Raw genomic sequence first — 24,813 nt, 5'->3', positions numbered from 1 at the left:
GAGACCTAATACCAAGATAGAATACTGAAAAATTAATACAAATCTACCTTTAGTTTTTAAGATCACACCTCCCCTTCTTTCTCTCCTCTTGCTCTGTTTTTTTCCCCTCTTCCTTATTTTATGCATAAAAATGCAACCAGCCTGAACTAAAGCAAATTGGTTTAATTCCCTGGAGGGAGCATGAACAAATTTTCCCAGCAACTTTCTACTATGGGCATTTGCAGGAGGGTTTGTGGATGGAATGTGAAGCAGGCAGTTATGTAAACCAGTAATCAAGTGAAACATTACCCACTTTAAAATGCCCGAAACCAGTATTAGTGCCACCAGTTAAAACACTGAGCAGAGATGGCGAAAATGACCAAAAGGAAGGGGGTAAATGGTGTGTATGTGTGTGTGTGAATACATGTGTGTCTGTTTGGTTGTGTGTGAGTGAGTGTGTGTATGTGTGTGTGAATGAGTATGTGTCGGTTTGGTTGTGTATATCTATGTGTATGTAAATAAGTGTGTGTTTGGTTGTGTGTGTGTGGATGAGTATGTATCTGTGTGTGTGAATGAGTGTGTGTCTGGTTGTGTGTATATATGTGTATGCGAGTGAGTGTATATATGTTTGGCTGTGTGTGTGTGTGTGTGTGTATGAATGTGTATCTGTGTTTGGCTGTGTTCGGGGTGTGTGTCTGTGTGTGTATGTGTGTGTGTGTGTGTGTGTGTGTGTGTGCGCGTGCGCATCAATGTGAATCTGTGTTTGGCTGTGTGTATGTGTATGGGAGAATGAGTATTCATCTGAGTGTTTGTTTGTTTGGAGTTGTGGTGGGACAGAGGGAGGAATGTGAGCTAAGGGAAATTAACTTTCATCTAGGGAAAATGTGTCAGTAGAGTTGCTAGCAGGAGGTCTCTTTGATGTAACAGAAGAAAGAAAAGAAACACTCTAAATCATTTCATCAAATGGAAATTTCACCTATTGCCCTAAATCGCCCAGTCTTTCCATACCTGCCCACTTTCTGTTCAAAGGTGAACAGAAAATGATAAACTGTAAACACTAGAGGTTATGATTTTTGGTTTCTGCTTTATTTTCTTCCCCCATCTTTTATGGCTGAGATGTTTACAAAAGTAATGGCCCTTCAACGACTGTCCAGAAGGCTGAGGCTGGAAGAGTTAAATCATGAGGCCAGCAGGGGCTAAACAGAGAGATCTTGTCTCAAATTTAAATGAGTAAGTAACCCAAATTTAACTACATCAAAATCTTTGTACATTTTTAATTTATATTTATGATTCCAATCACTATTTAAAAATTGGTAAAGCATAAGCAAATGAAATTACAGTGTAACTACTCTTTCCTCTGGAAGTAATTACAATACTAGGAATCTGAACTAAACCTTAAAGGAGTCAGCCACATACAGAAGAGGCTGAGAAACAAGCAGCCTCAGCATGGGCTTCAGCTCCTGCACTGACTTCCTGTGATGATGGACTGTGAGGTCAACATGTATGATCAAATGTACCCTTCCCACCCCAAGTTGCTTTTGGTCGTGTGTTTTAACACATCAATAGAAAACCCTAGCTAAGGCAGGGGTCAAGCCACAGCTAAACCATAGCACACCTACTTGAGTGGCTTGATCACAGCTCCCGGTAACCTCCAGTTTATGACAGGATGGGGACTGTGGCAGCTTTCTCTGTAGTACACCCAGCTGTTACCCAGCTAGTGCTTACCTGCACATGAGTGGTGATCTTGGTAGAAACCATCCCCACAGGTAGACACACACTGTCCCTGCTGCATCAGCAAGGGGGGCAGGCAAGATGAACACTCCAGGCCACTGGTGCATGTGGAACACTGGGGTTGGCAGGCTGGCCAAAGACCAGGGGGAGAAAGAAAAGATGGCAGGTTAGCTGGACTGGATCCCTCCAAGGCTGACTCTCAGAGACCCAGATCCTGAGGCTCCAGGGTCTCAAACAATACCACAAAAGGACAAGAGATTCACGGCCTTCATTTGCAGAGCTAAGAAGTTCATAGTAAGCACTGTGCAATGCCTTTACAAACATAAATACTTTAAGTACACAACAACCTTATAGAATAGTGTGATGGTTTTTATATGCTCAGCCCAGGGAGTGGCAGCATTAGAAGGGATGGCCCTGTTGGGATGTCACTGTGGGTGTGGGTTATAAGACTTCATTCTAGCTGCCTGGAAGCCAGTATTCTGCTAGTAGCCTTCAGATGAAGATGTAGAACTTCCGCTCCTCCTGTACCATGCTTGCCTGGATGCTGCCATGCTAACCCCCTTGATGGTACTGGACTAAACCTCTGACTTGTAAGTCAGCCCCAATTAAATGTTGTCCTTTATAAGACTTTTGTTGGTCATGGTATCTGTTCATAGCAGTAAAACCCTAACCCAGACAAGTAGGTATGGTTTTTTACAAATGAGAACCCAGCTCCTGAGATTAAATAACCTGTTAAAAGCCACCACACAAACAGACACTGGCATTTGAAACCAGACAGTCTGGCTCAAAGGTATTGGTCTTCTCTACTTACCTACTAGTCCTTAATATCTTCACTACCCAACTTGTTTTCTAAGAATATCCCTCAACAACATTCAAAAAGAATCAAGATTTTAAGAGACAAAAAATGATGAAAGTAATATCAATGGAAGCAATTTAGCCTTAATAAGACTCTTCTGTAGCCTAGATGCTGTACAAACACTCAACAGTGTTCACAAGCTTAATCCTCACCCTGACTTTATGAGGAGACAGGAAGTTCAATATTCACAGCCAGAACATAAACCTATACATAAATGAGTGAGTAACTTAACAAATCAGAGATAAGGGGGGCAGCAGTACCCGACCTCAACCAAGCCGAGCTTTCCTAGCTAAGATCTCTGCAAAGGTACAAAATTTCTGAAGTGCATCTGAACTCATTCTGGAAGCCCTCATAACTTGTAAATAGTAGGCTCTATTAGCAATTTTCTGTGCAATATGGCACAAGACAACAAATCTGCCTAGACCGTTGTTTCATTGGGTGGAGAACTGGAAAGTTCTGGAAAATGATCTTGGAGATCTCTATCCATTCTCAGTTTTCACTCTGGATTAAGTGAAGATTTCAGTAATTGATAGCAGGCACCATGATGTTACTATCTTTTAAGTCTTCAAAAATGAAAGAAATCCAGTTTTGACGATTGCATCTGAACCCTCTATCACCCACGTTCTAGGAAACACTGGAGCATCTATAAAATTTCAGAAGAAAGGGTGAAGAGACTAACACACTTATGACTTGCAGTGGCTGCTAGATGTATATGTCTTACATTGTGGCCCCTTCTGTAACAATACTTTGGCTCAGTTACCGTAAATCACATTGATAGTCTTTTTAGCTCTATGCAACTGTACTTCTCTCTGGGTTGCCATACCTAAACAAAGACTGCCTGCTTGGTAAAAGCCTAGGCCACAGCTGTGCACACATCTCCCATTCTGCAGCAGTTTTGTGGGATCCTGGCAGAGGTCACAATGGTCTGGAGAGTGAGAGCAGGTCAGACAGTCTGGGTGGCAGTGAACTAGAAACAAGAACAAAGAAGAGAACTCAGTAAAGCCCACAGGCCCCTGAGGAGCCCAAAGGATGCATACATTACAGGAAATAGGAAGGGCGGAGAACAATAAAGCTTGGGTGCAAAGCGGCCCCATGTAGCAACAATATGGATGGATGCGAGATTCCCCAAGTCTGAAATATCATCATCAGCTTTCCTAGTCTCCAATCAAATATGTAAAGGAATGGGCTCTTCAACACTCTGCCTGCTGCGCTGCCTGGAGAGAGAGGTGGGATTACCTCCTTGCTATGGGGCGTAAGGAGAGGCAGGCACCCATGGCATCAGAGAAGCTCTTCTGAAGCCTGCCACGCACAGAGAGTTCAGAGATAGAGGCTATACTTTTTAAAACTAGTTATATCTTTAACAAATAACATCATTTTTCTTTTCTCTTTTTCTTCAGAATCTTGACTCTCTTTCACACTGATCGGGATTATCCCTCTTTTCTGAGGTAAGAGTCACCAAGGGGTTGTTTTCAGGTTTTAAAGTTTTCAAGGGCCTGATATTTTTTAATGCCTCATACATAGCATGCTCAATATTTGTTTTGCAAAGCCCAGAGAGGCCCTTTGGCAAAGGTACCGTAATTAAATATAAGGTCCCATTGCTTTTCCCTTGACACTTCTCCAGTGGAGCTGTGATTAGCCAAAACAAGGTGAAGGGGAAAGCAGATACTACTGTGGGAAACTGGAGCTTGCAGATGGAAACAATTAATTAGGAAATACAAATGGATGAAATGCCACTTGTCTCTGAGAAAGGCTATGCTAGAGGAGAATCAGAGTGGAGCTGGCCAGTTGCAGAGCCTGCCAGCAACCACTAACCAGAACTAATTCAAGCCCAGGTGATTTGGAGCCACAACTGCAAAACAAGTAGATAAAATTTTCTTTTGGAAGAAATTAATGAGTCTTGAAACTTTAAACCTCATTTGAGAGCTGCAAAAGAACCCATCTGTTTCACAGTTCACCAAAAAAAAAGAACACCTCTGACAAATTTTGTAAAATTATTTCTATATTTTCAACACTAGAATGCCAATAGGCCTTGCTAAGTCCTTCAAATTGTGGTATTTGTCCAATACGAATTTTTTTCAAGATAAATAAGGCATATATTATAATTAAGAAAACTAAGACACGGAGAGTTAATGACTTGCCGAAAGTTATATGGTTGCAGTCAAACAAATTCTACAAAGATTAATAATAAGAATAATTTGTCAAAAAATTAAAGAAAAAAACCCCAAACCCCCAAAAGTCAACAATCAAAAAAAATTGGAAGAAAAATGAGACTATCTCTGAATATTCTTGACAGGAAAATCATCTCAGTAGGAACAAACGGGGCATGGACCTACCTGCTGTGCAGTCTGGACAGCACTGTCCCTTCACCACCAGGGCTAGGGTGGCCACTGGACATGGCGGGCAAGCTGGCTCATAGCAGGTAACCTGAGCCTCCCGGCACTCACATAGCTTGCAAGGACCTTCTTCCCACTTCTCCCCCTCCTGTAGGAAACAGTGAAGACAATGACAGGGAGCAGAGACTCAGAAGAGGAACTGCTGGGCTGAACTAGCAAGCCTCCACAAGGACCAGGAGATGTGTGCCATCAGCATCCTGCCTTCCCAACTCTGCCCTCAGACAGCAAGGAATTTAACAAGCATAGTTTCTTTTTCTTTGTTTTTAATTGCTTTCTTTTAATGTGCAGCATCAACGGAATGATTTTAAGCACACTCAAGAGATAAATTTTGACGTACCTTTGGGCAACCAGAATATGTAAGAAGTATTTCAAATGTGTTTCTCAACACATTTCATCCCTCAGAGCCAAAACAAAACCCACCAGGGGGCATTACCATTACTTTGTGTACCTAGTGGCTAGCAGGTCCATTAAACACAATTTCTATAATAAGAGTGAGAAACTTGGTTCAAACACTGTATTTTCTTGTTACAGTCAGAGTAACAAGAAAGGCATTGTGTTCTTAAAATTAAAGCTTCTGCAGGCCCATTTTTTGGGGGGTGTATGGCTATAGATGTACCATGAGATTTCTGTCCTTAAAATATTCCTTCTGGCCAACCTAGTAATGGTAATATGTATGAATAGTTTGACAGAGAATCTATACTGATTTTAAAAGCAATTTCCTTAACAATCCACTGACCCTGGAAATCAGAACGAGATAAAGGCTGCTTCATAGGCTACACTGGATTGATCAGAGAGAGGGGAAAAGATGAGCAGATGGGGAGTACATTTTAAAATAAAAGTCTGATAAGATGCTTGCTGAGCTAACTAATGTGAAATATCACTAACAGTCAGCTTGACGGTACTTTTCAAAGTGAATGGGAAATTGTGAGAAAACTGGGGGACATGGTAGAAAGAAGGAAGAGATATTATTCAGCCTGGGTTCCTAGATGCTTATTCATGAAGCCTTAAAATAATAAGCTTGTTGTCTTTAAGACAAGACCCACAACACTGCAGAACTAAAACACTAGAGAAGGGACACTCAGTTGCTTGGGGAAAGATCCCAACACCATCCCAAGAAATGGTTCCTACAATAATTTACTGTACACAAAGTTCCCTTGGAGATCAATCTGAGTTGTCCAGGCTTGGAAAAATCATCAGAAGGAAGGTGAAGGAGACATGTACCTGCCCATGATTAGTGAAATGTAATTATCAATTATAGAAAATAAGCAAAAATAGGTGGCCCAAGTCTAGTGCATAGATGTCTCAGTTTTCACAACACCCTTAGTTTCCAACCATAATGCCATCAAATGTATCTATGAAAGATGCGAAGACACAAAGTCCCCCATCGTAAGTTCATGCAAATCATTATTTAAACAACTCTGTAAGGATCCATGCACAAATTAAAAATCCATACTTACTCGAACATGCTTAATTTCACTTGCATTTGAAGACATCTAGAACGAAAAAGTAATGTATTTATGATACCACTAAAACACCATTAGGCTGATCTGTTTATTTTTTCATTAGGGGATATCTATTTCCACCAAGCACCATGTAATTTTATTAACTTCTTATGAATAAAAATAAAATCTGTTTGCATCAAACACTACGAAATCATACCAATTGAGGACAAAGATATTTTGGAGTTTTTATCTTGCTTTGTGCTTGGGCACATAGGTTCAATTTTCAATATACAGGGATTTGAGGACAAGGAATCTAAACTTTTAAGTGACACTCCTGAATTTTTGTGGTACCAGACTGCTATAAAGATTCATACTTATTTCTAACACTTGGTTTTCTTTAGTTCCATTCAGTTTAACTTCCCAAAAAAAGAGACGGATGAACTAATATTATGAAATGGATCCAAACTCAACATTTATAGGGACACATTAATTTTCTAAATTCTTAAGACAATGAGGATGACTAAAATATCACTGTGAGACAAGTGATAACAACATTCTAAAATTATCAATGTTTTCAACTACAGATATGCTGCTGGCTGTCCTAAGAGTTTTGCATGTATCATCTTAATAGCCCAGGAGGAATGTACCATTTTTACCCAAAATAAATAAGGAGGGACCTTGCACAATATCACAGTATGCAGCATAGGAGGGATCAAACTTATAGCCTGCCTTGTTGACTTATATCACTCTCTTAGAATATACAGAAGGGCTAGCAGATTGACAGATTTGATTGAGACTTGTTAGTTTAGATTGAGACCAGTCACAGGACTGTCAATTGTTACAACCTATTCTGATTGGTCAGCGAAACCACCGCATTTATGATCAATGAACATAAGTTAAAAAACACGATAAATCTGTCAACATCCCAAAATCCCATGAGAAATATGGGCTTTAAACCTAGGGCAGGGCTGGAGAGAGAGTTCAGTTGGTAAAGTGTTTCCCACATAAGCACAAGGCCTTGAGTTGGATCCCCAGTAGCCACATTAAAAAGCAGGGTATAGATGTGCTTTCAATCCTAGCACTTTGTAGACAGAGACAAGCAGATTCCTGGAGCTCACTGGCCAGCCAGCATATTCATTTGGTGAACTCCTGACCAATGAGGAAACTTTTCTTAAAACAAAACAACAAAACAAAACAAAACAAAAACCAAGGTAAGTGTCCTCTGAGGAGTGGCATCCAAGGTTTACGTCTGGCCCCCAGATGCATGTGCATTCGTGTGTTCATGTAAGGCAAAGTTAAAGGGATAAAGATAATTTTTTTTTCTTTGACACAAGGAGAAATAATACTTGAGAAAGTATAGTTTCACCCCACATCCACTCCATCAAAATTCCATCATTTAGTTATTACTTGTGGAGTGTGTTTGGGCTGTGTGTGTGTGTGTGTGTGTGTGTGTGTGTGTACGGCAAGTGTGTATGTGTACACATTTGAGGGTGGCAACTTTTGGGAGCTGGTCCTGGAATCTAACTCAGGTTGTCAGGTTGGCACATCAAATGTTTCTACCCACTGAGCCATCCTGCTTTCCTCCAATGCTGCCATTTCTATCTGTAAAGTGACTCTAGGGAGTGGCCATTATTTACGACTTCCTTCTTAGCCCTAGCAGGATCATCCTTCATCTAGACCAGTGTTCTCAACCATCCTAATGTGGCAGCTGTTTAATACAGCTCCTCATTGCTACTTGATAACTATACTTTTGCTTCTGTTATATAAATATCTAACTTGCAGGATATCTGATATTTTACCCCAATGGGATTGTGACCCACAAGTTGAAAACCAGCAATCTAGACAACTAAAACAACTCCTAACAAGACCCGCAGTTTGATCCTTCTGAGTTAAATTATGGCTGCAGGGCTCCCATCTCCTCAGCAGCTCCCATCCACCCAGAAGAAAAGAACCTGGCTCCTAGATGACTGCCCCCCTTCATCTCCCACCCGCTTTGTTCCAGCCTTAGCTGCTCTTGCAGCTTCCTGAACACGTCACATGAACACTGCCTCAATGCCTTTTCCTTTATGGTAGCTCTTCCCAGACCATCTCTGGATAGTCACATGGCTCATTCCCCTACCTCCACCCAACTCTGTTTAGATTTTCTGCATGAAAGATTTCCCCATTCATCTTATCAAGAAGAAACTGCCACCACAGCTCAATAACATGTGTTCATTAGCACCCAGTGTGTGTGTGTGTGTGTGTGTGTGTGTGTGTGTGTGTGTGAGTGAGTCTGTCTCTTGTCTGTTTTCTCACACTATAAATATCTTCCACCAAGAGCAGACTCTACTTGATGTTTTCCATCTGACTGTCCCCCATGCATAGCACGTTCTTGATGCACATGTAATAGTTTGCTGGAAAGAAAATGAATGAATCTAAAAACACTAGGGGGTAATAAAGATCCCCTTATTAGGTTAATTTTGATCTATTAATTTTAATAGTGTTTTGTTATTAACCTGGTACTCACAATCTCTGCCTTCTGTTCATAAACACAATAACCATTCCTTGAAATGCATTCTGGGCAGCATTTTCCTTCTAAGTGAACTAATTCTTCACCCTGTAGGGATAAGAGTTGCAATGTGCACATCAAATTAACATCTTCAGGTAGCAGTGCTAAATTGAGAAGCAGCTGGGTTCCTGCCTGGAATGAGAAACTCCATACACTATCAATCCACTTCAGCCCATTGCTTATTTGTGTGTGCCCCATGCCCACGATCCATCCCCACCCACACCCATACCTGACACCCACCCTAGCTGGCTCCCTCTGGGATGTCTCCTCATAATTCCAGTGTATTCTCCAAGTGCTTTTCCTCCATATTCTGATAAGATGTCCTCTCCACCCCATAATTATCTACCTGCCCATGACCAGATGTGGTAGTCATGGCAATGTCATAGTACAGAAAAGACAAGTGGCAGGAAAGGCTCACACTATTTCAGATACATACAGTTAGAACATGCAGCCTTAGTGTCCACAATATCATGCAAATCAAGTCAGTATTTGAATATCAAATCAGAGGGATCCTTTTATGTACAGATGTAGTCTCAGGCATAAATTAAATAGCAGAAAAGCAATTTTGTTCACAATTCTGAAATTCTCAGTGTTAGCTACCTTGCACCTAACTTTCATTTTAATTATAGGAGGAAGAAGAGAAATGCCACATTTCGAAGACAGATGTTTGCTGACAGAGTCTTCCCACTATAATAATTTCAACTTAATTTTTATTTCAAAATAATCAATGCTTGATGCTTTTTAAAAAATCTAAATAATTCTCTGTAGATTAGAAAGTTTAAATTTTGCTGCAGCCCCACATTCCAGAGAAATGCTACTAAATCGCAAATTCTGCTTGCAATTTATATAAACAATAATATCTAATACTCGCTGGCTACAGAGTGTTCTTCAAAGCACTGCCTACTTTCTAAAGACTCATTTAGTTTCTGGAGAATGATATGTTTCTTTAAATATTTAATATTCAACTTGGGGGCTCTATATTGTATTTCAAACTTTAGGAACCACATTAAAAAGAAACAGCACTGTAAAATTAAATACTCATATTAAACAATGATAGTTTATGTTTCAAACACTATAATTAAAGACAAATAGATTGTAAAAGCATTTTTTTGTCTTTGAGTTGTAGCATTAAGAATGGATTTTTAGTCTCTCTTCTAGAGTCTTCAGGATCTGCTAAACAGAATATACAATTCCTTTTTAATGATGAGAAACCTAAATTTCTAAAGCAAACACAAAACTGTATGAATGGCTATAACACTGTACAATTCCTAAAAGTTATTTCAAAAAGAAGGGATTGCTGTCCATCAAAATTCACACCAGTCTGAGGCCAACAGAGAGCAGTGGGTGCTATGGGGATCAGGCGTATTTACATATAAATTGTTTTGCAGAAACAGAGACTCAGCTATGGTGAAGGCGTCACTGAAAATCAGACTGAAAATGTGCTTTCAACGCACATAAGAGGGTTTATATGTGTGTAATCTCAGTCGCTTAAAACAGTATTTTTGAAGCAAGGAAGAGTGTGTACTTCTGTTAAAAAGAAAAGGTATGGCAGAGGGTTGCTAGAGAGCTCTCACAGCCCAAAGAGAGGAGAAGGTGGCTGTTCTGAGCCTTTACACAGAGCAGCCCTGTCCCCAGGAAGCAAGGATTCAGCTTGGGTGAGGTAGGAAGGTCTAAACAGCTTTACTATTTATAGTAGCCTAGCTGTCCCCAAACACCCCAGCTTATTGCTGTGGGGAACATGCCAACTAGCATTTGACTTCAGCTTTGAATAGAACTAAATTGTGAAACAAACTCATTCATTTCATTTTTAAAGTGTGTTCTCAATATCAAACATGTGCTGCACCTTCGCTGCTGAATACCTAACCTCTAGGGGACCATGCCTCTGGAAATCAATTTAATGCGCATTGGCACAGGATGGCCTCTTTTGAGGTAGTTTTCCTCTGATGGGAAGAAAGGGAAGGCTCCCCCGTTATGCATGCCTTCCCTCCTCCATGCACCGTGCTCCATGCTATTCCTCCCAGCACAGTATATTTCTCCAGTAAACAGTAGAGCCTTTTAAGAAGAATGAAATAATCTGATATCTTCATCTGAATTTATGTTCAAAGACATAATAACACCTGGAAATATGAAATCAATCATATTGTGCTAGTCTACCACTGATCAATTTATGTCTCAGGGTCGAGGGATTTTACAGAATACATCAAAGACAAGGATCATGCCATTTTCTCCTTTAAAAAAAAATGTACATTGATTCAAGGCTATCCAGAACATTGGTGCTGATTCAATAATAAACAGCAATGGAGAACATGTATGATTCGGTCACCTGTAGAAACTGAGATCTCTATAGCTTTATGTAGATGCATGACACTAACACCTAATACACCCTTGGTCTCCAAGATGAGAAGTCTTGATATTTTCAAGAGCAGCTCAGGGTGGAACTGACTGGGAGCCCCAGAAGTGCACTCCTCAGCTCCCTCACAGTTATTTCTCTTCGGAGCACTGAAGGAATTTAACTCATATTTCCATAATCCTTGGTGCTCCTGCGGACCTCTACATAGAGTCATTTCTGCTCCTGTATCTAGCTTCCAACAAATCCCAGGAACTTTCAAGGTCATGGTATGCCTTTTTCATTGTTTGATCACCAGAGATACAAGCAAAGCAGAAATTAAGAAGCTATTAAGATAACCAGGCTTTAACAAGGTCATTAACCAAAGCTAATTTCAGAATTATGGTATCTAAAATGAAGCTGAAGAATATTTTTTTCCTCCTTAAGATTCTATTTTGGTTAAAATTTCACTACTGGCAATAATTCCAAATTGGAATCTACTAACTTACACAAAATTGGGGGTATGTGAAGATACTCTAGGAGAAACCAAACATCTGAAGAAACAGAAATGGGGCTTCAGAACCTCCGTCCTTAGAGGCAAAGGTGGGGAGCACAATAGGCTGACAGACAGAGCATCAGAAGACAGATTAGGGAGTAAGGCACTTTCAACTCCAGCAGCTCCTCATTGTCCTCAAGGACACACAGGGAGCTTAGCTGATGCCACCACAGTTAGGTGACACTCTACGTCAAGTGGGCCAGCAGACATGCAGAAAGATGCTATCAAAGGGACAGTGGGTTAGGCTAATTTCCTCCAGGGAGGTTGAGAGTAGGCAGCAGAGAAGCCCAGCCAGCCAGGACCACCTCTCCCTATTTTTCACAAACCTTGGAATATTTAATGAGTTAAACCTTAAAGTATAACCCAACATGGTCAGATACAGAGGCAAGGAAGCCCTGCCACAGAGAGCAAGAGAAGGAAAAGGCCCTCATCAAGCTTTCTGTCATCTCCTTCCAAGCATTCCGACTCCCCTCATGTAAGTAAGGAAAAACAGAAATGAAAAGGCTTGGGGGTGGGGGTGGGTGAATAAGTCTATGAGAAAGCACGACCCTCTCTGCCTGAGTATGCTTCAGCTCTGCCAAGACCTGGATGTGGGAGGCGAAGTGAAAACTCTCTGTGAATGACAGTCTTGTTTGAAAGCTTGCCCCTCTTTAGGCTCAATGCTGGAAGTGGCAGAGAAAAAAACGGAAAGAAAAAAGCCTCCGCTGATCCCTATGCCTCAGATCTCTGTTAGTGTCCCTGTATCCTCAAGTTCAAAACCCTGAGGGAAACTGGAGGGGCGGATGGGAGCAGCCAGAGGAAGAGAAAACTTCTAAAGCAATTTTTTTTTTTTTAAGTCATGGGTCAAAATTAAGTTCAAAGGGGGGAGAAAAAAGTAATTTCCCTAAAATATACATGTGAAGCCAGGCAGACCCAGCTAGAAATTCTGCAGATAGTAGAAGTTAACAGAGGCCAGCAGAGTTAATTGTCTACGAGGTTCCCTTGCTCTATCTTAAAAAAAATTATATATATATATATATATTCTTTCCTAGTCCACAGGATGGCTCACACAGCCAGTGTGCTTACAGAAAGAGCCAGGCCACAGGCACACCTGCAGACCACCGACTCAAGACCAGAGCAAACAGGGCAGTGCACTACTGATGAGGGCCAGCTGCACAGACTGCTAGGCTAATGTCCTCCATCATGTCCTTCCCTTTATGCTTCTGGCTGAGTTCTTCTACTCTGAACAGATGCAGTGATAGCTAAAGGCTCCGGGGAGTGTTCCAAGCTAGTCTGAACAGACAGTGACATTCACTTCCTATCTCGGCATCTCCGTGCTCAGAGACCCCTGGAAATGTGAGCAATCCGCCTGCCATTCTCTCTGCTGCCAGGAAGGAGGGAGCATCTACCATCTGCTGGGAGGAGCTGCCACGGGGCAAATGGAAATGCCTTCACTTCTTACCAGGGCACAGGCCACTTTGGCACACTCTCCTGTCTGGCAGGTCACTTGGCCCTGGTCACACATGCAGAACTCACAGGCCGAGCCCTTCCACATTTCATCCTGATACCACAGGACCCCACCGGATGAGCAGGTTCTGGCAGGAGACACACATTCCTCACAGCACTGCCCATGATGCCGGGCTCTGCTTTGACCCTGGAGAAACAAAGAATGGTAAGAAAAGGGCAGTCCTAGGAGACAGTGGGAGCATCCCAGTCAACAAGCGGCAAAGAGACACAGAACACTGGCCATGTGTAACACAACTCCTCCTGGCCCAGGGGAGAGGCGGCTCTCCACCTCAGCTCTCCTGCAGGGAGGCAGGCCCTTTAGACCTTTATACAACATTCCATATTCTCTTAAGCTTTTGATTCTATCAAAAAGGACACAGTAGACTAAGAAATGCATTTCTTAAGTGATCCACAATCGAGCTTAGAAGAGTGAGTCACATGCTTTCAAATACCTTTGCACATCTCAGTGGAGGGCACGTCTGTTTGTGACACCTGACCTGTCCCTGGTCACATATGCACAGGGTACAGGCATCTTCCTTCCACTGCTCACCATGCTGAGAGAGAAAGAGGGAAAGGGGAGGGTGTCACATCAACTGCCACATGCCTCAAACAAAAGCTCAGGCACATACATTTTTTTCATGCAGCAACATTGAACACATTTCTGAGAAGCAAAATTACCTAGGTAAAAATGGCCTCTAAAAGAAAAGATAATTGAAAAGATATTCAAATACATTTGTACTTGGATTGCATGGATGCAATCTGTTGAGGCTCACTCACTCAAGCGCTTAGATGACCTGGGCATGCTGACGTGAGCTGGAAGACCCTATTTGTTGACTCCTTGGTGGACATTCCTTAGGTCTTTGCCAGGAGCTTCCCTGGCACCTAGGGTACAGGAGTTGGCTCAGGATTGCTCAAATGCTGGAGCTCAAAGAAATTACTCTCCAACCATGTCTCTCTTTCACCAGCCAGCAGCAATGCGTGTATGAGCGTGGGCTTTCTGGCAATGAAAAGTCATCCAAGAGACATCAAGGGAGACATGATTAACAAACACCCATGTGAAGGTAACACCAGACCTGAACTAATCTCTCCTCCAGAGCCCTTCCTGCTAGACATCTTGTTTTCTCAAACAACTGTTATCATTTTGGTTATTGTTACTCAGGCATTTCTGGTACTTGCAGCCAAACAAATTCAAAAACTTTCACAGCCTATTTCCTGAAGGAAAAAGAAACCTAGTATAAACCTGTCCAATAAAAAAAAAATCAAATGAGACCACCGTGCCAAATGGGACACACACAGCACAGACGAAAGGGCTTTCCACTGGTGGAGAAATGGTTCAGTGACTCAGTGCTGGTTGCTCTCGTGGAAGACCTGGGTTTGGGTCCTAGTATTCATATAAGAGATCTTAACTACCTGTAACTCCAGTTCCTGGGATCCAAGGCCCTTCAGAACTTCAAAAAACAACATGTATACACATGGTGCATACATAAAGACACATACAGGTTCACATACAGAAACACACAGGCACGTACACACACACACACATGCACACGCAACTTGAATACCCCTAGGACAGATCATTTATTCATTCACTCAATTTGCTAAAGTCCTCATCATTTTATACTACTATGGGCTAAGCGTAGTTGTCTAGACCGTTTCAATAGTATCACTGAGTTTGCAGTTTAATCCACTTTCCGTCTCTCAATGGCCTCAGCTGTCTACTCTGGCCTCCCTGTGTTTCTTCCCACTGTAATATAGGGGGATGCTATCTTTGGATATCAGTGCATAAAACCCAATGAAAGAGCTAGCCAGCCCCAGATTCTTGAAACTCAGCATAAACAGTCAGTGACTAATCATTGCCTCTCTCCTCATCAGCGTGCGTGTGAACAGTAAGTTTTCCCAAGGTTCATGAACTAGGGTTCTGCTTGCCAGCACATTCTTTAATATTTATAATCCCTTTCAGCTTAATTTTTTTTTCATAAAGGTTTTCCAAGCACTGAAGGAGAAAAAAGCCATTTGTGTACTGAGTTACTAATCCTGGCTACGAGTCAGACATGAGGGTTGAGGGGTTCTGTGGTTGGGAAGCATGGGATGGAAGTGTGAAAACTGTGTCAGGACACCCACGGGCAGCATGTGGCAGTTACCTCGTACACCTGGCCAGCTGTAGAGCAGGATCTCGCTGAGCACTGAGAGCAGCATTTCCCAGGGACCCGGACGACAATTTCATCCTTGACATGCAGAGAGGGACAATCCATCAGTAGGAAAATCTAACTCACAGCTGTCTCATCCACATGCTACAAGCAGGTAGGACAGCAAATCCTGTCAGTGAGCATTCATTTAAAGTAAGCCACACATCTGGTAAGTAGCAGTCTCCCCAAGGTTGGTGGGAACCATAGAAAGTGTGTGCACGTCCTCCACTAAAACTATCAAAGACAAATAACTCTAAAAACAAAACAGTATTTGTCTTCACCAGGCATATCCTATTTCCTGTCATGACTCTCTGAGGTAGGTGGTCTTATTCTTGCCTTAAATGAGAACACTGACAATAGATAGGTTGTGTAACTTGCCTAAGGTTATATGGCTGGCTGCTCATGTTAAATGACTGAAATAAAACTTAAGACCCTTTTGGGCAGTTGTGGTGCATACCTTTAATCCCAGCACTTGGGAGGCAGAAGCAGGTGGATTTCTGAGTTCGAGGCCAGCCTGGTCTACAGAGTGAGTTCCAGGATAGCCAACGCTACACAGAGAAACCCTGCCTTGAAAACGCCCCCACCCCACCCCACCCCCCCAAAAAAACAAAAAACTTCAGAGTCGTAATCATATTGACACTTAAGATTATGTGTATTTCTCTTGACTCACATCTAAACCTGAACACAAAGGTATCCCCTTCCTAGATCGGCTATTTCACTATATATCTGTATCTTGATTTAAGCCATATGTTTATATAAATGTTAGAGACATCCTTAACACAAGCAAGAGTCAATCATCCTCTAGAAATCTTGGAACAGGCACTGTAGAGAAATGTGTCAGAGATCCTACATCTGGAGAACCATCCTCAACTGCCTTTTCTCTTTGTTTTCATCTCTACCATTACAAGCAGTACCCCAGAAAAGTCAGGCACTCATCTCTGTTGTCATAGCAACTATATCCTCCTAGATGACAGAATCAGCTTCTCATTCATCCCATAGCCTTCTTCAGTGTCCGGAGGAAGGATCAATTAGAAGGTAGAGAAGGATGAGAACAAACGAAGTTGCCTTGACTAAGAAGTGGTAGTTACTACACAGAAGACGGAAGCACTTTCTCTTATGAGAAGGAGAAACAGATTTCACTCTCATAGTTACTCTAGTTTTTCTTCTGGAAGAAAAAGAAAACCAGCATACCTGAGATGGAAGGGACAGGGGCCCTATGATGTCACCTTTTCATAGAAAGTGCCAGTAATACATCTCCACGATCATTTAGTACTATTATACACTGCCATTCAAGTTTCTGTATTATTATCTGATAGGCTTGCTGTTAATGCCTAAACCACTGGAACTAAAGCAGCAGCTGGTTTTTTGTTTGTTTATTTTGTTTTGTTTTAAGGAGATATCTTCTTATTTTATATATAAAGTATTATGAACATTGATGTTCTTATTTTATATATAAAGTAAAGTTGAACATTGATATTCAACAGAATATGTGATGACTGGATAGGCCCTGAGAAAGCTGATCATTTCTTCACTTCAGAATTCCTCATAGAAATTTTGGTTGACAGAGTGGAGGCACACTTTACCACATTATCCAGTAACTTCCCTATAGTTAACAAAACAATGAACTAAACCATGGTCATTCTTGTCCTGGGTAGGCAGATTCAGTGTTCAGTCTTCTGTAAATACTTATTAGTGTGTGTGTGTGTGTGTGTGTGTGTGTGTGTGTGTGTGTGTGTGTGTGTGTGTGTGTGTATGGTGTGTGTGTTTATAAGTATGTGCACATATGTGTGGTGAATCACCACAAAGGCCAGAATTCACATCCCCTGGAGCTACAGGGGGGGTGAGAAGCAAACTCAGGTGCTCTGCAAAAGCAAGAAGTGTTCTTAACCACGGTGCCAACTCCCCAGCCCAGTCTATCTTAACCAACATGAGACAAACATAACCACTACAAAGACTTTAACACTATACTTTAGACACTCCTTTCAAAAGCATGATCTAACTTGGCCCAGTATAGTATGGACTAGGAACCATATGCATCTTACCACCTATCTCTAAAATAAAGATAATATATATAAATAATTATATATATAATATATGTATGTATTATATATATATAATCTATCCTCTTTATGCTCTGATGGCAAAGCTCAATAGCCATTTTAACTCTACAGAACACAAAGCTGAAACTACTCAATCCCTTTGCAGAAAGATGTGTGCTCTGGCTCTAGTATAATAGCTTCCATAATTGTAAAAATTCAGTACTAGAAAATATGGTGAATGAGATTACATTTGGGGAGGTAGAGTTACCAGGAAACTATATTGGATTATAGTTGCCCTTAAATAAAAACTCTTGTGATAATGAAGTTTACAGTGCATCATGTTTGAGAGCTCTTGACATAATACCTATCTATCACAGTACACTGAAGAATATCAGAGTGATGCTGCCACAAATAAAGTAGAATTGACAGCCATCTTTCCATCATTGCCAGGAATTTACTGACTGTAAGATACTGTGTGGCCTTTTTTGCTGTGTAAGTAAAAGCACAAATAAGAGTCATCATGTCCTCCTAACCCCCAGCCTCTCCGGATCCAAGCTTGGTCCTCATAAACTGCTATGTGAGGCAGGCGGGGTGGCAGCCCCAGATTCTCGGTCTTTCATATCTTTCTTTCTACACCTAGCTAGAGCCCACAATACCAACAACACAACATAATGGGGAGGACTGTTAAGGGGACCACAGAAAGTGATTTAGAAACTGTATGGCTAAATGTTAAAGCCGTAGTCAGAGAAACAGAAAAGGCCCTTGGGATGATAGGGAAAACTGGAGGTGATGGTTTCCATTCTTGTGTTGAGAATTTGAGTGGACCAGGCAGCGGAAATGGGAAAGATCTTATCTTGGCTCAGCACAGCCACACCAAGTGAAAGCAGATCAGAGCCCTGAGCACCTGGCCACACACCCATGAGGATGGAATGGAGGGCAGGCCACTATAGTGGCAGCATTCAGTCAGTAAATAAGAAAGGATTTCTCTTGATCAAGGGTGAAAAAAAAGAAAATAACTGCTACTCACTCAGAAGCCAAAGCTGTTAACTGAGAGCTAAGCACCCTGTAAGACAATCAAAGGTGAACCATGGAAATGGATTAAGTTTTAATTGACTCGGCAGCATTCATAAAGAAAGACCCAAAGAAACAAAATCCAATGATTTCTCTTTCCTCTTTGTTCCTTTTCTTCCATTAGCTTTTTCTTGCGCTATGACTCTGAGCTTCCTGTATACTGAGAATAATCCCTATGACTGAACTATGCTTCTTACGCTAGGTCCGATGAAGAGTGGGTGGCGGGGCAGGGTAAGAAAGCTAAGCATGTAGTCTAATGGTTATAAACAAGAGGGCAAATGAGGTCCCTGCTTCTCTGCTCTCTCATCTCTGCATCTTTAGTCCTAGAAACAATGAACATCAACTTAAGAAATTCTCCTCCAAGCTGCAGAAAGAGACCAAGTAATAAATATGAGAATGACTGATATAAAGCAAAGCAACCCAGAGTCATAGATATTTCTAGAGAAGGAAAAATTGGAATAAAAGTAATTCACTAACACCAATCTGGAAAAAAATCCACTGGGATACAATGGGAACGGGCTCGATATTGAAAATGAAAGATAAGATACATGTAAGGCTTCATTCAGAGTGACTACAGTCAGCCATCTTCGTTATTTCCACCAACCTGCCTACCAGATGAACCTGGCACACACCCCAAGCCCCAATTAGAGAGCACTATTTAATTTGCCAAGCATGTGTGCTGCCCACTGCTATCTGATACATCGCTAGGTTTCAAGAAAGGCTACACACATTCTAATATGGCCCCAAATCATTTAGGTTCACAAGCAAATGACTTCGTCCTGTCTCGGAATGGAGGAATACACTTGTCTTGCTGAAATCCAAGATACATTCTGTCTCTAAGTCCTCAGTGAACTCTACTTTGTGTGGTCATGAATCTGCCTCTCCACTTTCCATTGCCCAGAACCTTGTATCTTTGGCAGACAGCTCTCATACATGCAGAATGTGTTTTTACAAACAGTATCTCATCTAGAAATGCCCTGGAAGATGTTTGAATTATAAGGGTTTAAAAACATTCTACAAGGATACATCATAGCAACACTAGCTATAAATTACAGAATAGAAATGGGGTACCTTACAAGAGAACTAAATAAATATATATATTGTATATTGTATATATACTAAATATATATTGTATATATTAAATAATATAATAATATATATACTAAGTATATTATAATATATATTTTTTTTCTCACCTTGGTCCTCAGGTGAGGGGAGAGGGAGTGTTGAAGTAAGATGTTTCTCCTAACACCCCTTCTCAAACAAAGTCCCAAACATGAGATCAGAAGAGGGTTATGGACACATTTAGGAAAAGTGAAGCATAAGAAAATGATTGTATGTCTTGCAACAAGGGTCAAAGCAGGAGAAAACTCAGACCTTAGGGTTCCCTCTGACAAGGTGACCCAAGATTTAGTGGGAATGAGTCTATAGCCCACTAAGTTCTAGACTTCAAATTATCTCTCATGTAGGAAACAAGAAAATATATTCTCAAGTATGTGAAAGCTCAGAGAATATACAAATAATCTCTCTTGATAAAAACACCCAAAAATGAAGTTCAAATGTCTTAGATTAATCAATAGTGTGATAAGTTGGTGAAATTCAAAGCTCAGTAATAGGGCCATTGCTTGGATACCTGAGGCCTGGGCTTAGATAGCTCCCATGCAGCAGATTAACTGATTAAAGATCAGCAGGAATAGAATATGTCTCATCAAACTGCAGAGATCATTTTACTGAGTGATGATACAGGTGACGGTGTTGTGTGATACAGTTGACAAGGGATCTGCACAAAAGGTGAGTGCAAACCATCCAGATAGATAGATAGATAGATAGATAGATAGATAGATAGATAGATAGATAGATAATCATGGCAAAAATGACTTAAGGATACAAAGGCAACTGAGAACGCTTACTTATTAATTACTCCTCAGGTATCATACTGAACCTCACCTTTTTGCATTGATTACATACATTGGTGCAAACAATGAGTGAATACTATGAATGAAGTAGAAGTATATGCCTACTCTTTTTAACATGAGAAATAGTATTTTCAATGATTCCAATCTGAACCTCAAATGCAGGTTGGCTATTTTACAATTTAAAGCAGAAGATTCTCAATGGATCTCCATTTCTCCACCTCCTTTACAATAGTGTTAAAAAATTGTGAAGCTACCCACACTATACAGGGAGGACAAACAAAGTCCCATGCAGTCCAACAAGTCACTCCCTAGTGATCTGAAGCTAGGACATGAGGTGGTAGTGAACTGAGAGCTGATGCAGGAACACAGAAGTTGGCATAGTGTGGTCAATACAATCCAGTCTTTCAATTAGGAACATTTCCCTTGATTTGGCGTTTAGCATCTCGTGGCTAATTGCCTTTTGTCTGTCTTTAAAAATATTGCCCAACTGTCATAATATGCCGTGTTATTGATTTTGTTTTATTTGACATGAAGTACATCTCTATAGCAACTAAATCTTGGTTCGCAGCTTTTCCTTGGATCAAAAATGAAACAATTTTTCCACTGGAGGCAAAACTCCTCTCACAGTTACCTGTCAACTTTCACAGCACATCCTTGGGAGCCTCTGGAAGAGGAGAGACCATAAAACACTGCCTATGCCATGGATGCTTGCAATGTAGTCTTTCCTCCAGATTTGTGCGAACTGCCTAACAGTCTGAAAATTGGATCAGCATTAGATGAAGAGGATCCCACTCTCCTGGATACCCTCTGAGAAAACACTTGTGAGAATTTGAATCACTGCCCTATAAAAATCAAATTGTGTCCATCTGGACAATTCATGTTCAGAGACATGTCTGCGTCTTTAAATAGTAGACTACACTTACACATGAGAGAAAAGTAAGAAGTCTCGTCTCTTTACTGAGTTATCCAGATGTTTAATCTGACATTCTGGGGAGGGAAAACATCTGCATAAGGAAGCTGGAGGCTTCCTTATGTGTAGCCCTAAGGCTTAATCTCATTGTGCAACAATTTGCCTAAATGGCGGGTAATTAGACCTATCTGAATCTTCTCAGGGAAGAAGGAGAAAAAAAGGAAGACATCTTTGAGGTTGTCTCTGAAAGTGTAAGGAAAATGAAACAGCCTTGGCTTCAGAGTTCTCGTGCTTTCTGAGGTAGGGGCCTAACAATATCCTAAAAAAGAAACCTCTCCTAATTCTTCAGCAGTCATCTGCCTGTGAAAAGTCTACTCTGAGGGTGTCTTCCTTACCTGGTTACAAAACAGAGGTTGACACTGAGCTGCAAAGCACTGGGTGAGCCCATTTCTGCATACACACTTGGCGCAGCGGCTCAGTTGCCAATCCTCTCCATCTTGAAACACTTGGCCATCATAGGAGCAGGGTTCTGGAAGAACAAAGGCATAGGGTTAGGGGAAGTTACACATGTGTGGGTCTCAGAGCTGACTGCGTGTGCAGACCGGGCTAAGGGGCACTGCCTGGGCAGTGAGATGTCCTTGAATTTCACACTCTGTAATTGTTACTTTGCCATCTCTAGTGAAAGCAGATGGGCTATGCAGCCTCAGTCCATGCATGATCCCATCTCCCACTGATTTAGCAAGCTCTCAGCTGCCTGCTCCCTAAGTCCCTTTCACCTCGTCAGGAAACTTAGTTCTAGGAAGGTTGGTTTGTTCATGTGTTCTATGCGCCATGTCCCATGGGTAGTTACAGGGAGCCTGGGAGTGTCTCCTTCCTTTGAGTATACTGACTCACGGGAGCAGATATAAAATACAGAATTTTTCACATACAGAGAGACCATAGATGAAGAGGAAGAGCTGTCTTTACTTTTTGAACAAGAAATGTATTTTCACCAGTTAGAGAGCTGCTCCTAATTGATGTACTAATCTCTTGAGGCTAAAGGCCTTTAATATGCCTTTTGCACAAAGGACCAATGAAAAATGCCTAAGATCTAAGAGTGATCCCCAGAAACTGGGGCATCACATGCACTGTGCTATCTCCACTCGGCTGCTCGTAGATTTTCACATTGAGGGTTATTTTGCTCAAAGCAGTTGACCGTGCTCATATCGGCTGGCTGGTGAGTTCTGAAATGCATAAGGCAAGCATTCTACTTCCATGGTTTTATGGGCATACTTTTAAAGCAGTGGTATCTCTATTAAAGCTCTGCAGAGGTGGAAGAAAACTAGGGGAAAAGATGAGAGCATGGGTTCCAATGGACACTGAACAAAAGAAGCATTCTAATCATTAAATGCCAGAGAGCATGATGGGGCGCTGTTCATTCCTGCTTCTAATGAAGTCCATACTATTAGCTAACAAATTGTAACAGGGTGCATGTCTCTAAAATGTACTGAGATGGATGCATTTAGTTCAAAGGACAAGTCTAGAAGCGTGCTCGTGACTTGCTGAGAGAAAGCCAGGTGCCTTAGCTTATAGCAGGAGTAATCTGTTCAGTGAGATTGCAGGAAACACAAATGAAAGACCCCCCCCCCTTCACCCTCTGCCACCTCTGTGCTAGTCTTAGGAGAAAATATTACATCATCTCAAAAACCAGCAGACAGATCAGCAGTAGCAATACTACATAGAGAACAGGTCTGGTCCTTCTGTCTATCAAGGGAGAAAGGGAACTTGGCTTCGTGAAGTCGAATCAAAGGACTGTTCCCCTGCTCCTTTCTCTCTCAGAGGATGGAAGTGTAAAGGGATTCAGCTGGCCAAGGAAAGCATACAAATAAGATACAGCAGAATCCCACATTTGCAATTCGACCTAATGATCTGTGCAGGCCACACCTTGGTTCAAATATGAAGGGACTCCAGAATCTTTGATCCACACTGAACAAGGAAGACGAGAGTGGAGGTGCCATCTGTAACCTCAAAAGCAGAGAAGGTCCCTGCCCACCAGCTCATACTCACTCCCAGTGCCCACACAGATAGGGCAGCAGTGTCCTTCAGGAAGGAATTCCAGTTCCTGTGGTCCACATGATAATGGGGTGCATTGTTGGTGTAAGCATCTCACCTCTCCGTGGGTGCAAGAGCACATGATACATGGAGCTAAGGCCCACTCTGTGCCATGCTGAAAGTAAAGTGGACAAAAGGTTAGCTCTAGACCCCCAGACTTCTGGCAGCCCAACAGAAACAAACCTTCTCTTGTACAGCATGGGAGCTAAAAAGATGGGAAAGGATGGAACTGGCAAGGATTTACTGGAGATTGCAGTCTGCCAGAGACAATTTAAAGGTATACTTTCTTTTGAATACCTCTGTTATGATTTGCATATGCTCATCCCAGGAAATGGCACTATTAGAAAGTGTGGCCTGTTGGAATAGGTGTGCCACTGTGGGTGTGGGCTTTAAGACTCTCATCCTAGTTGCCTGGAAGTAAGTATCTGCTAGCAGCCTTCAGATGAAGATTTAGAACTCTCAACTCCTCCTGCACCATGCCTGTCTTGATGCTACCATGTTCCCACCTTGATGATAACGGACTGAACCTCTGAACCTGTAAGCCAACCCCAGTTAAATGCTGTCCCTTAGAAGACTTGCATTGGTCATGGTATCTGTTCACAGCAATAAAACCCTAACTAAGACAACCTCCAAAATTGTGTTTGAAAGTTTCAGAAAGATGGAAGAAGAAAGCAGATGACTCCACTGCCATCATCTTAGTTTCTTTTCCCACTGTCATGATACTCTGACAAAAGCAACTTGTTGTGGTTCACAGGTCAAGTTGTAGATTCACAGCAAGGGGGTTAAGGTGGCAGAAGCATGAAGCAGTTGATTATTCCATCAAATGAACAGTCAGGAAGCAGTGCAGGTCACTGCTCAGCCTTTCTCCACCTATACAGTCCAGGACCCCGTCTAGGGAACATTGTCACTCAGAACTGGTAAGTGTTCCCATTACCACTGATGCAATCAAAGGAAGACTCTACAGTCATGCTCAGATACCTCTCTTAGCTAATTCTAGATCGTCAAGTTGACAATTAATACTATCACATCCATCGTTTGGAAAAAAAAATTATGAATCCCAAAGTAAAATGGATACAAATACACCTTCAGGGTTATACACAATAGCTCAATCACATTTTGAGATGAACACTCAAGACGCTGTTTATGTTGGCCTCAAACTCCTTGGGTTAAGTGATCCTCTTGCTTCAGTCTGTCAAGCAACAGGGAATGCAATAGAGTGTCACCATGCATAGTCTATCAAGTTATTCTTTAATATGGGAGGCGTTGGGTGGGGACTGAACTCAA

General features: G+C 41.6%; 1 protein-coding gene across 1 annotated transcript in view; it reads right to left on the bottom strand.

Moving 5' to 3' along the window:
- Fras1 (Fraser extracellular matrix complex subunit 1) overlaps positions 1-24,813 on the bottom strand; it is a 415,397-nt gene that overhangs the window by 221,146 nt on the left and 169,438 nt on the right. Inside the window, exons 5-14 of the mRNA XM_031391220.1 lie at positions 23,485-23,644; positions 21,834-21,967; positions 15,458-15,541; positions 13,769-13,870; positions 13,273-13,464; positions 8,908-8,997; positions 6,417-6,452; positions 4,900-5,047; positions 3,390-3,533; positions 1,705-1,839 (exon numbers count right to left, since the gene is read on the bottom strand). Of these exons, the coding sequence (XP_031247080.1) occupies positions 1,705-1,839; positions 3,390-3,533; positions 4,900-5,047; positions 6,417-6,452; positions 8,908-8,997; positions 13,273-13,464; positions 13,769-13,870; positions 15,458-15,541; positions 21,834-21,967; positions 23,485-23,644 (1,225 nt within the window). The remainder of the gene's footprint in view (positions 1-1,704; positions 1,840-3,389; positions 3,534-4,899; positions 5,048-6,416; positions 6,453-8,907; positions 8,998-13,272; positions 13,465-13,768; positions 13,871-15,457; positions 15,542-21,833; positions 21,968-23,484; positions 23,645-24,813) is intronic.

Source organism: Mastomys coucha, unplaced genomic scaffold (genome assembly GCF_008632895.1).
Source record: "Mastomys coucha isolate ucsf_1 unplaced genomic scaffold, UCSF_Mcou_1 pScaffold22, whole genome shotgun sequence".
Lineage (NCBI taxonomy): Eukaryota > Metazoa > Chordata > Mammalia > Rodentia > Muridae > Mastomys > Mastomys coucha.
Note: the sequence above shows the minus strand (reverse complement) of the source record. Positions and strands in the feature narration are given on the sequence as shown.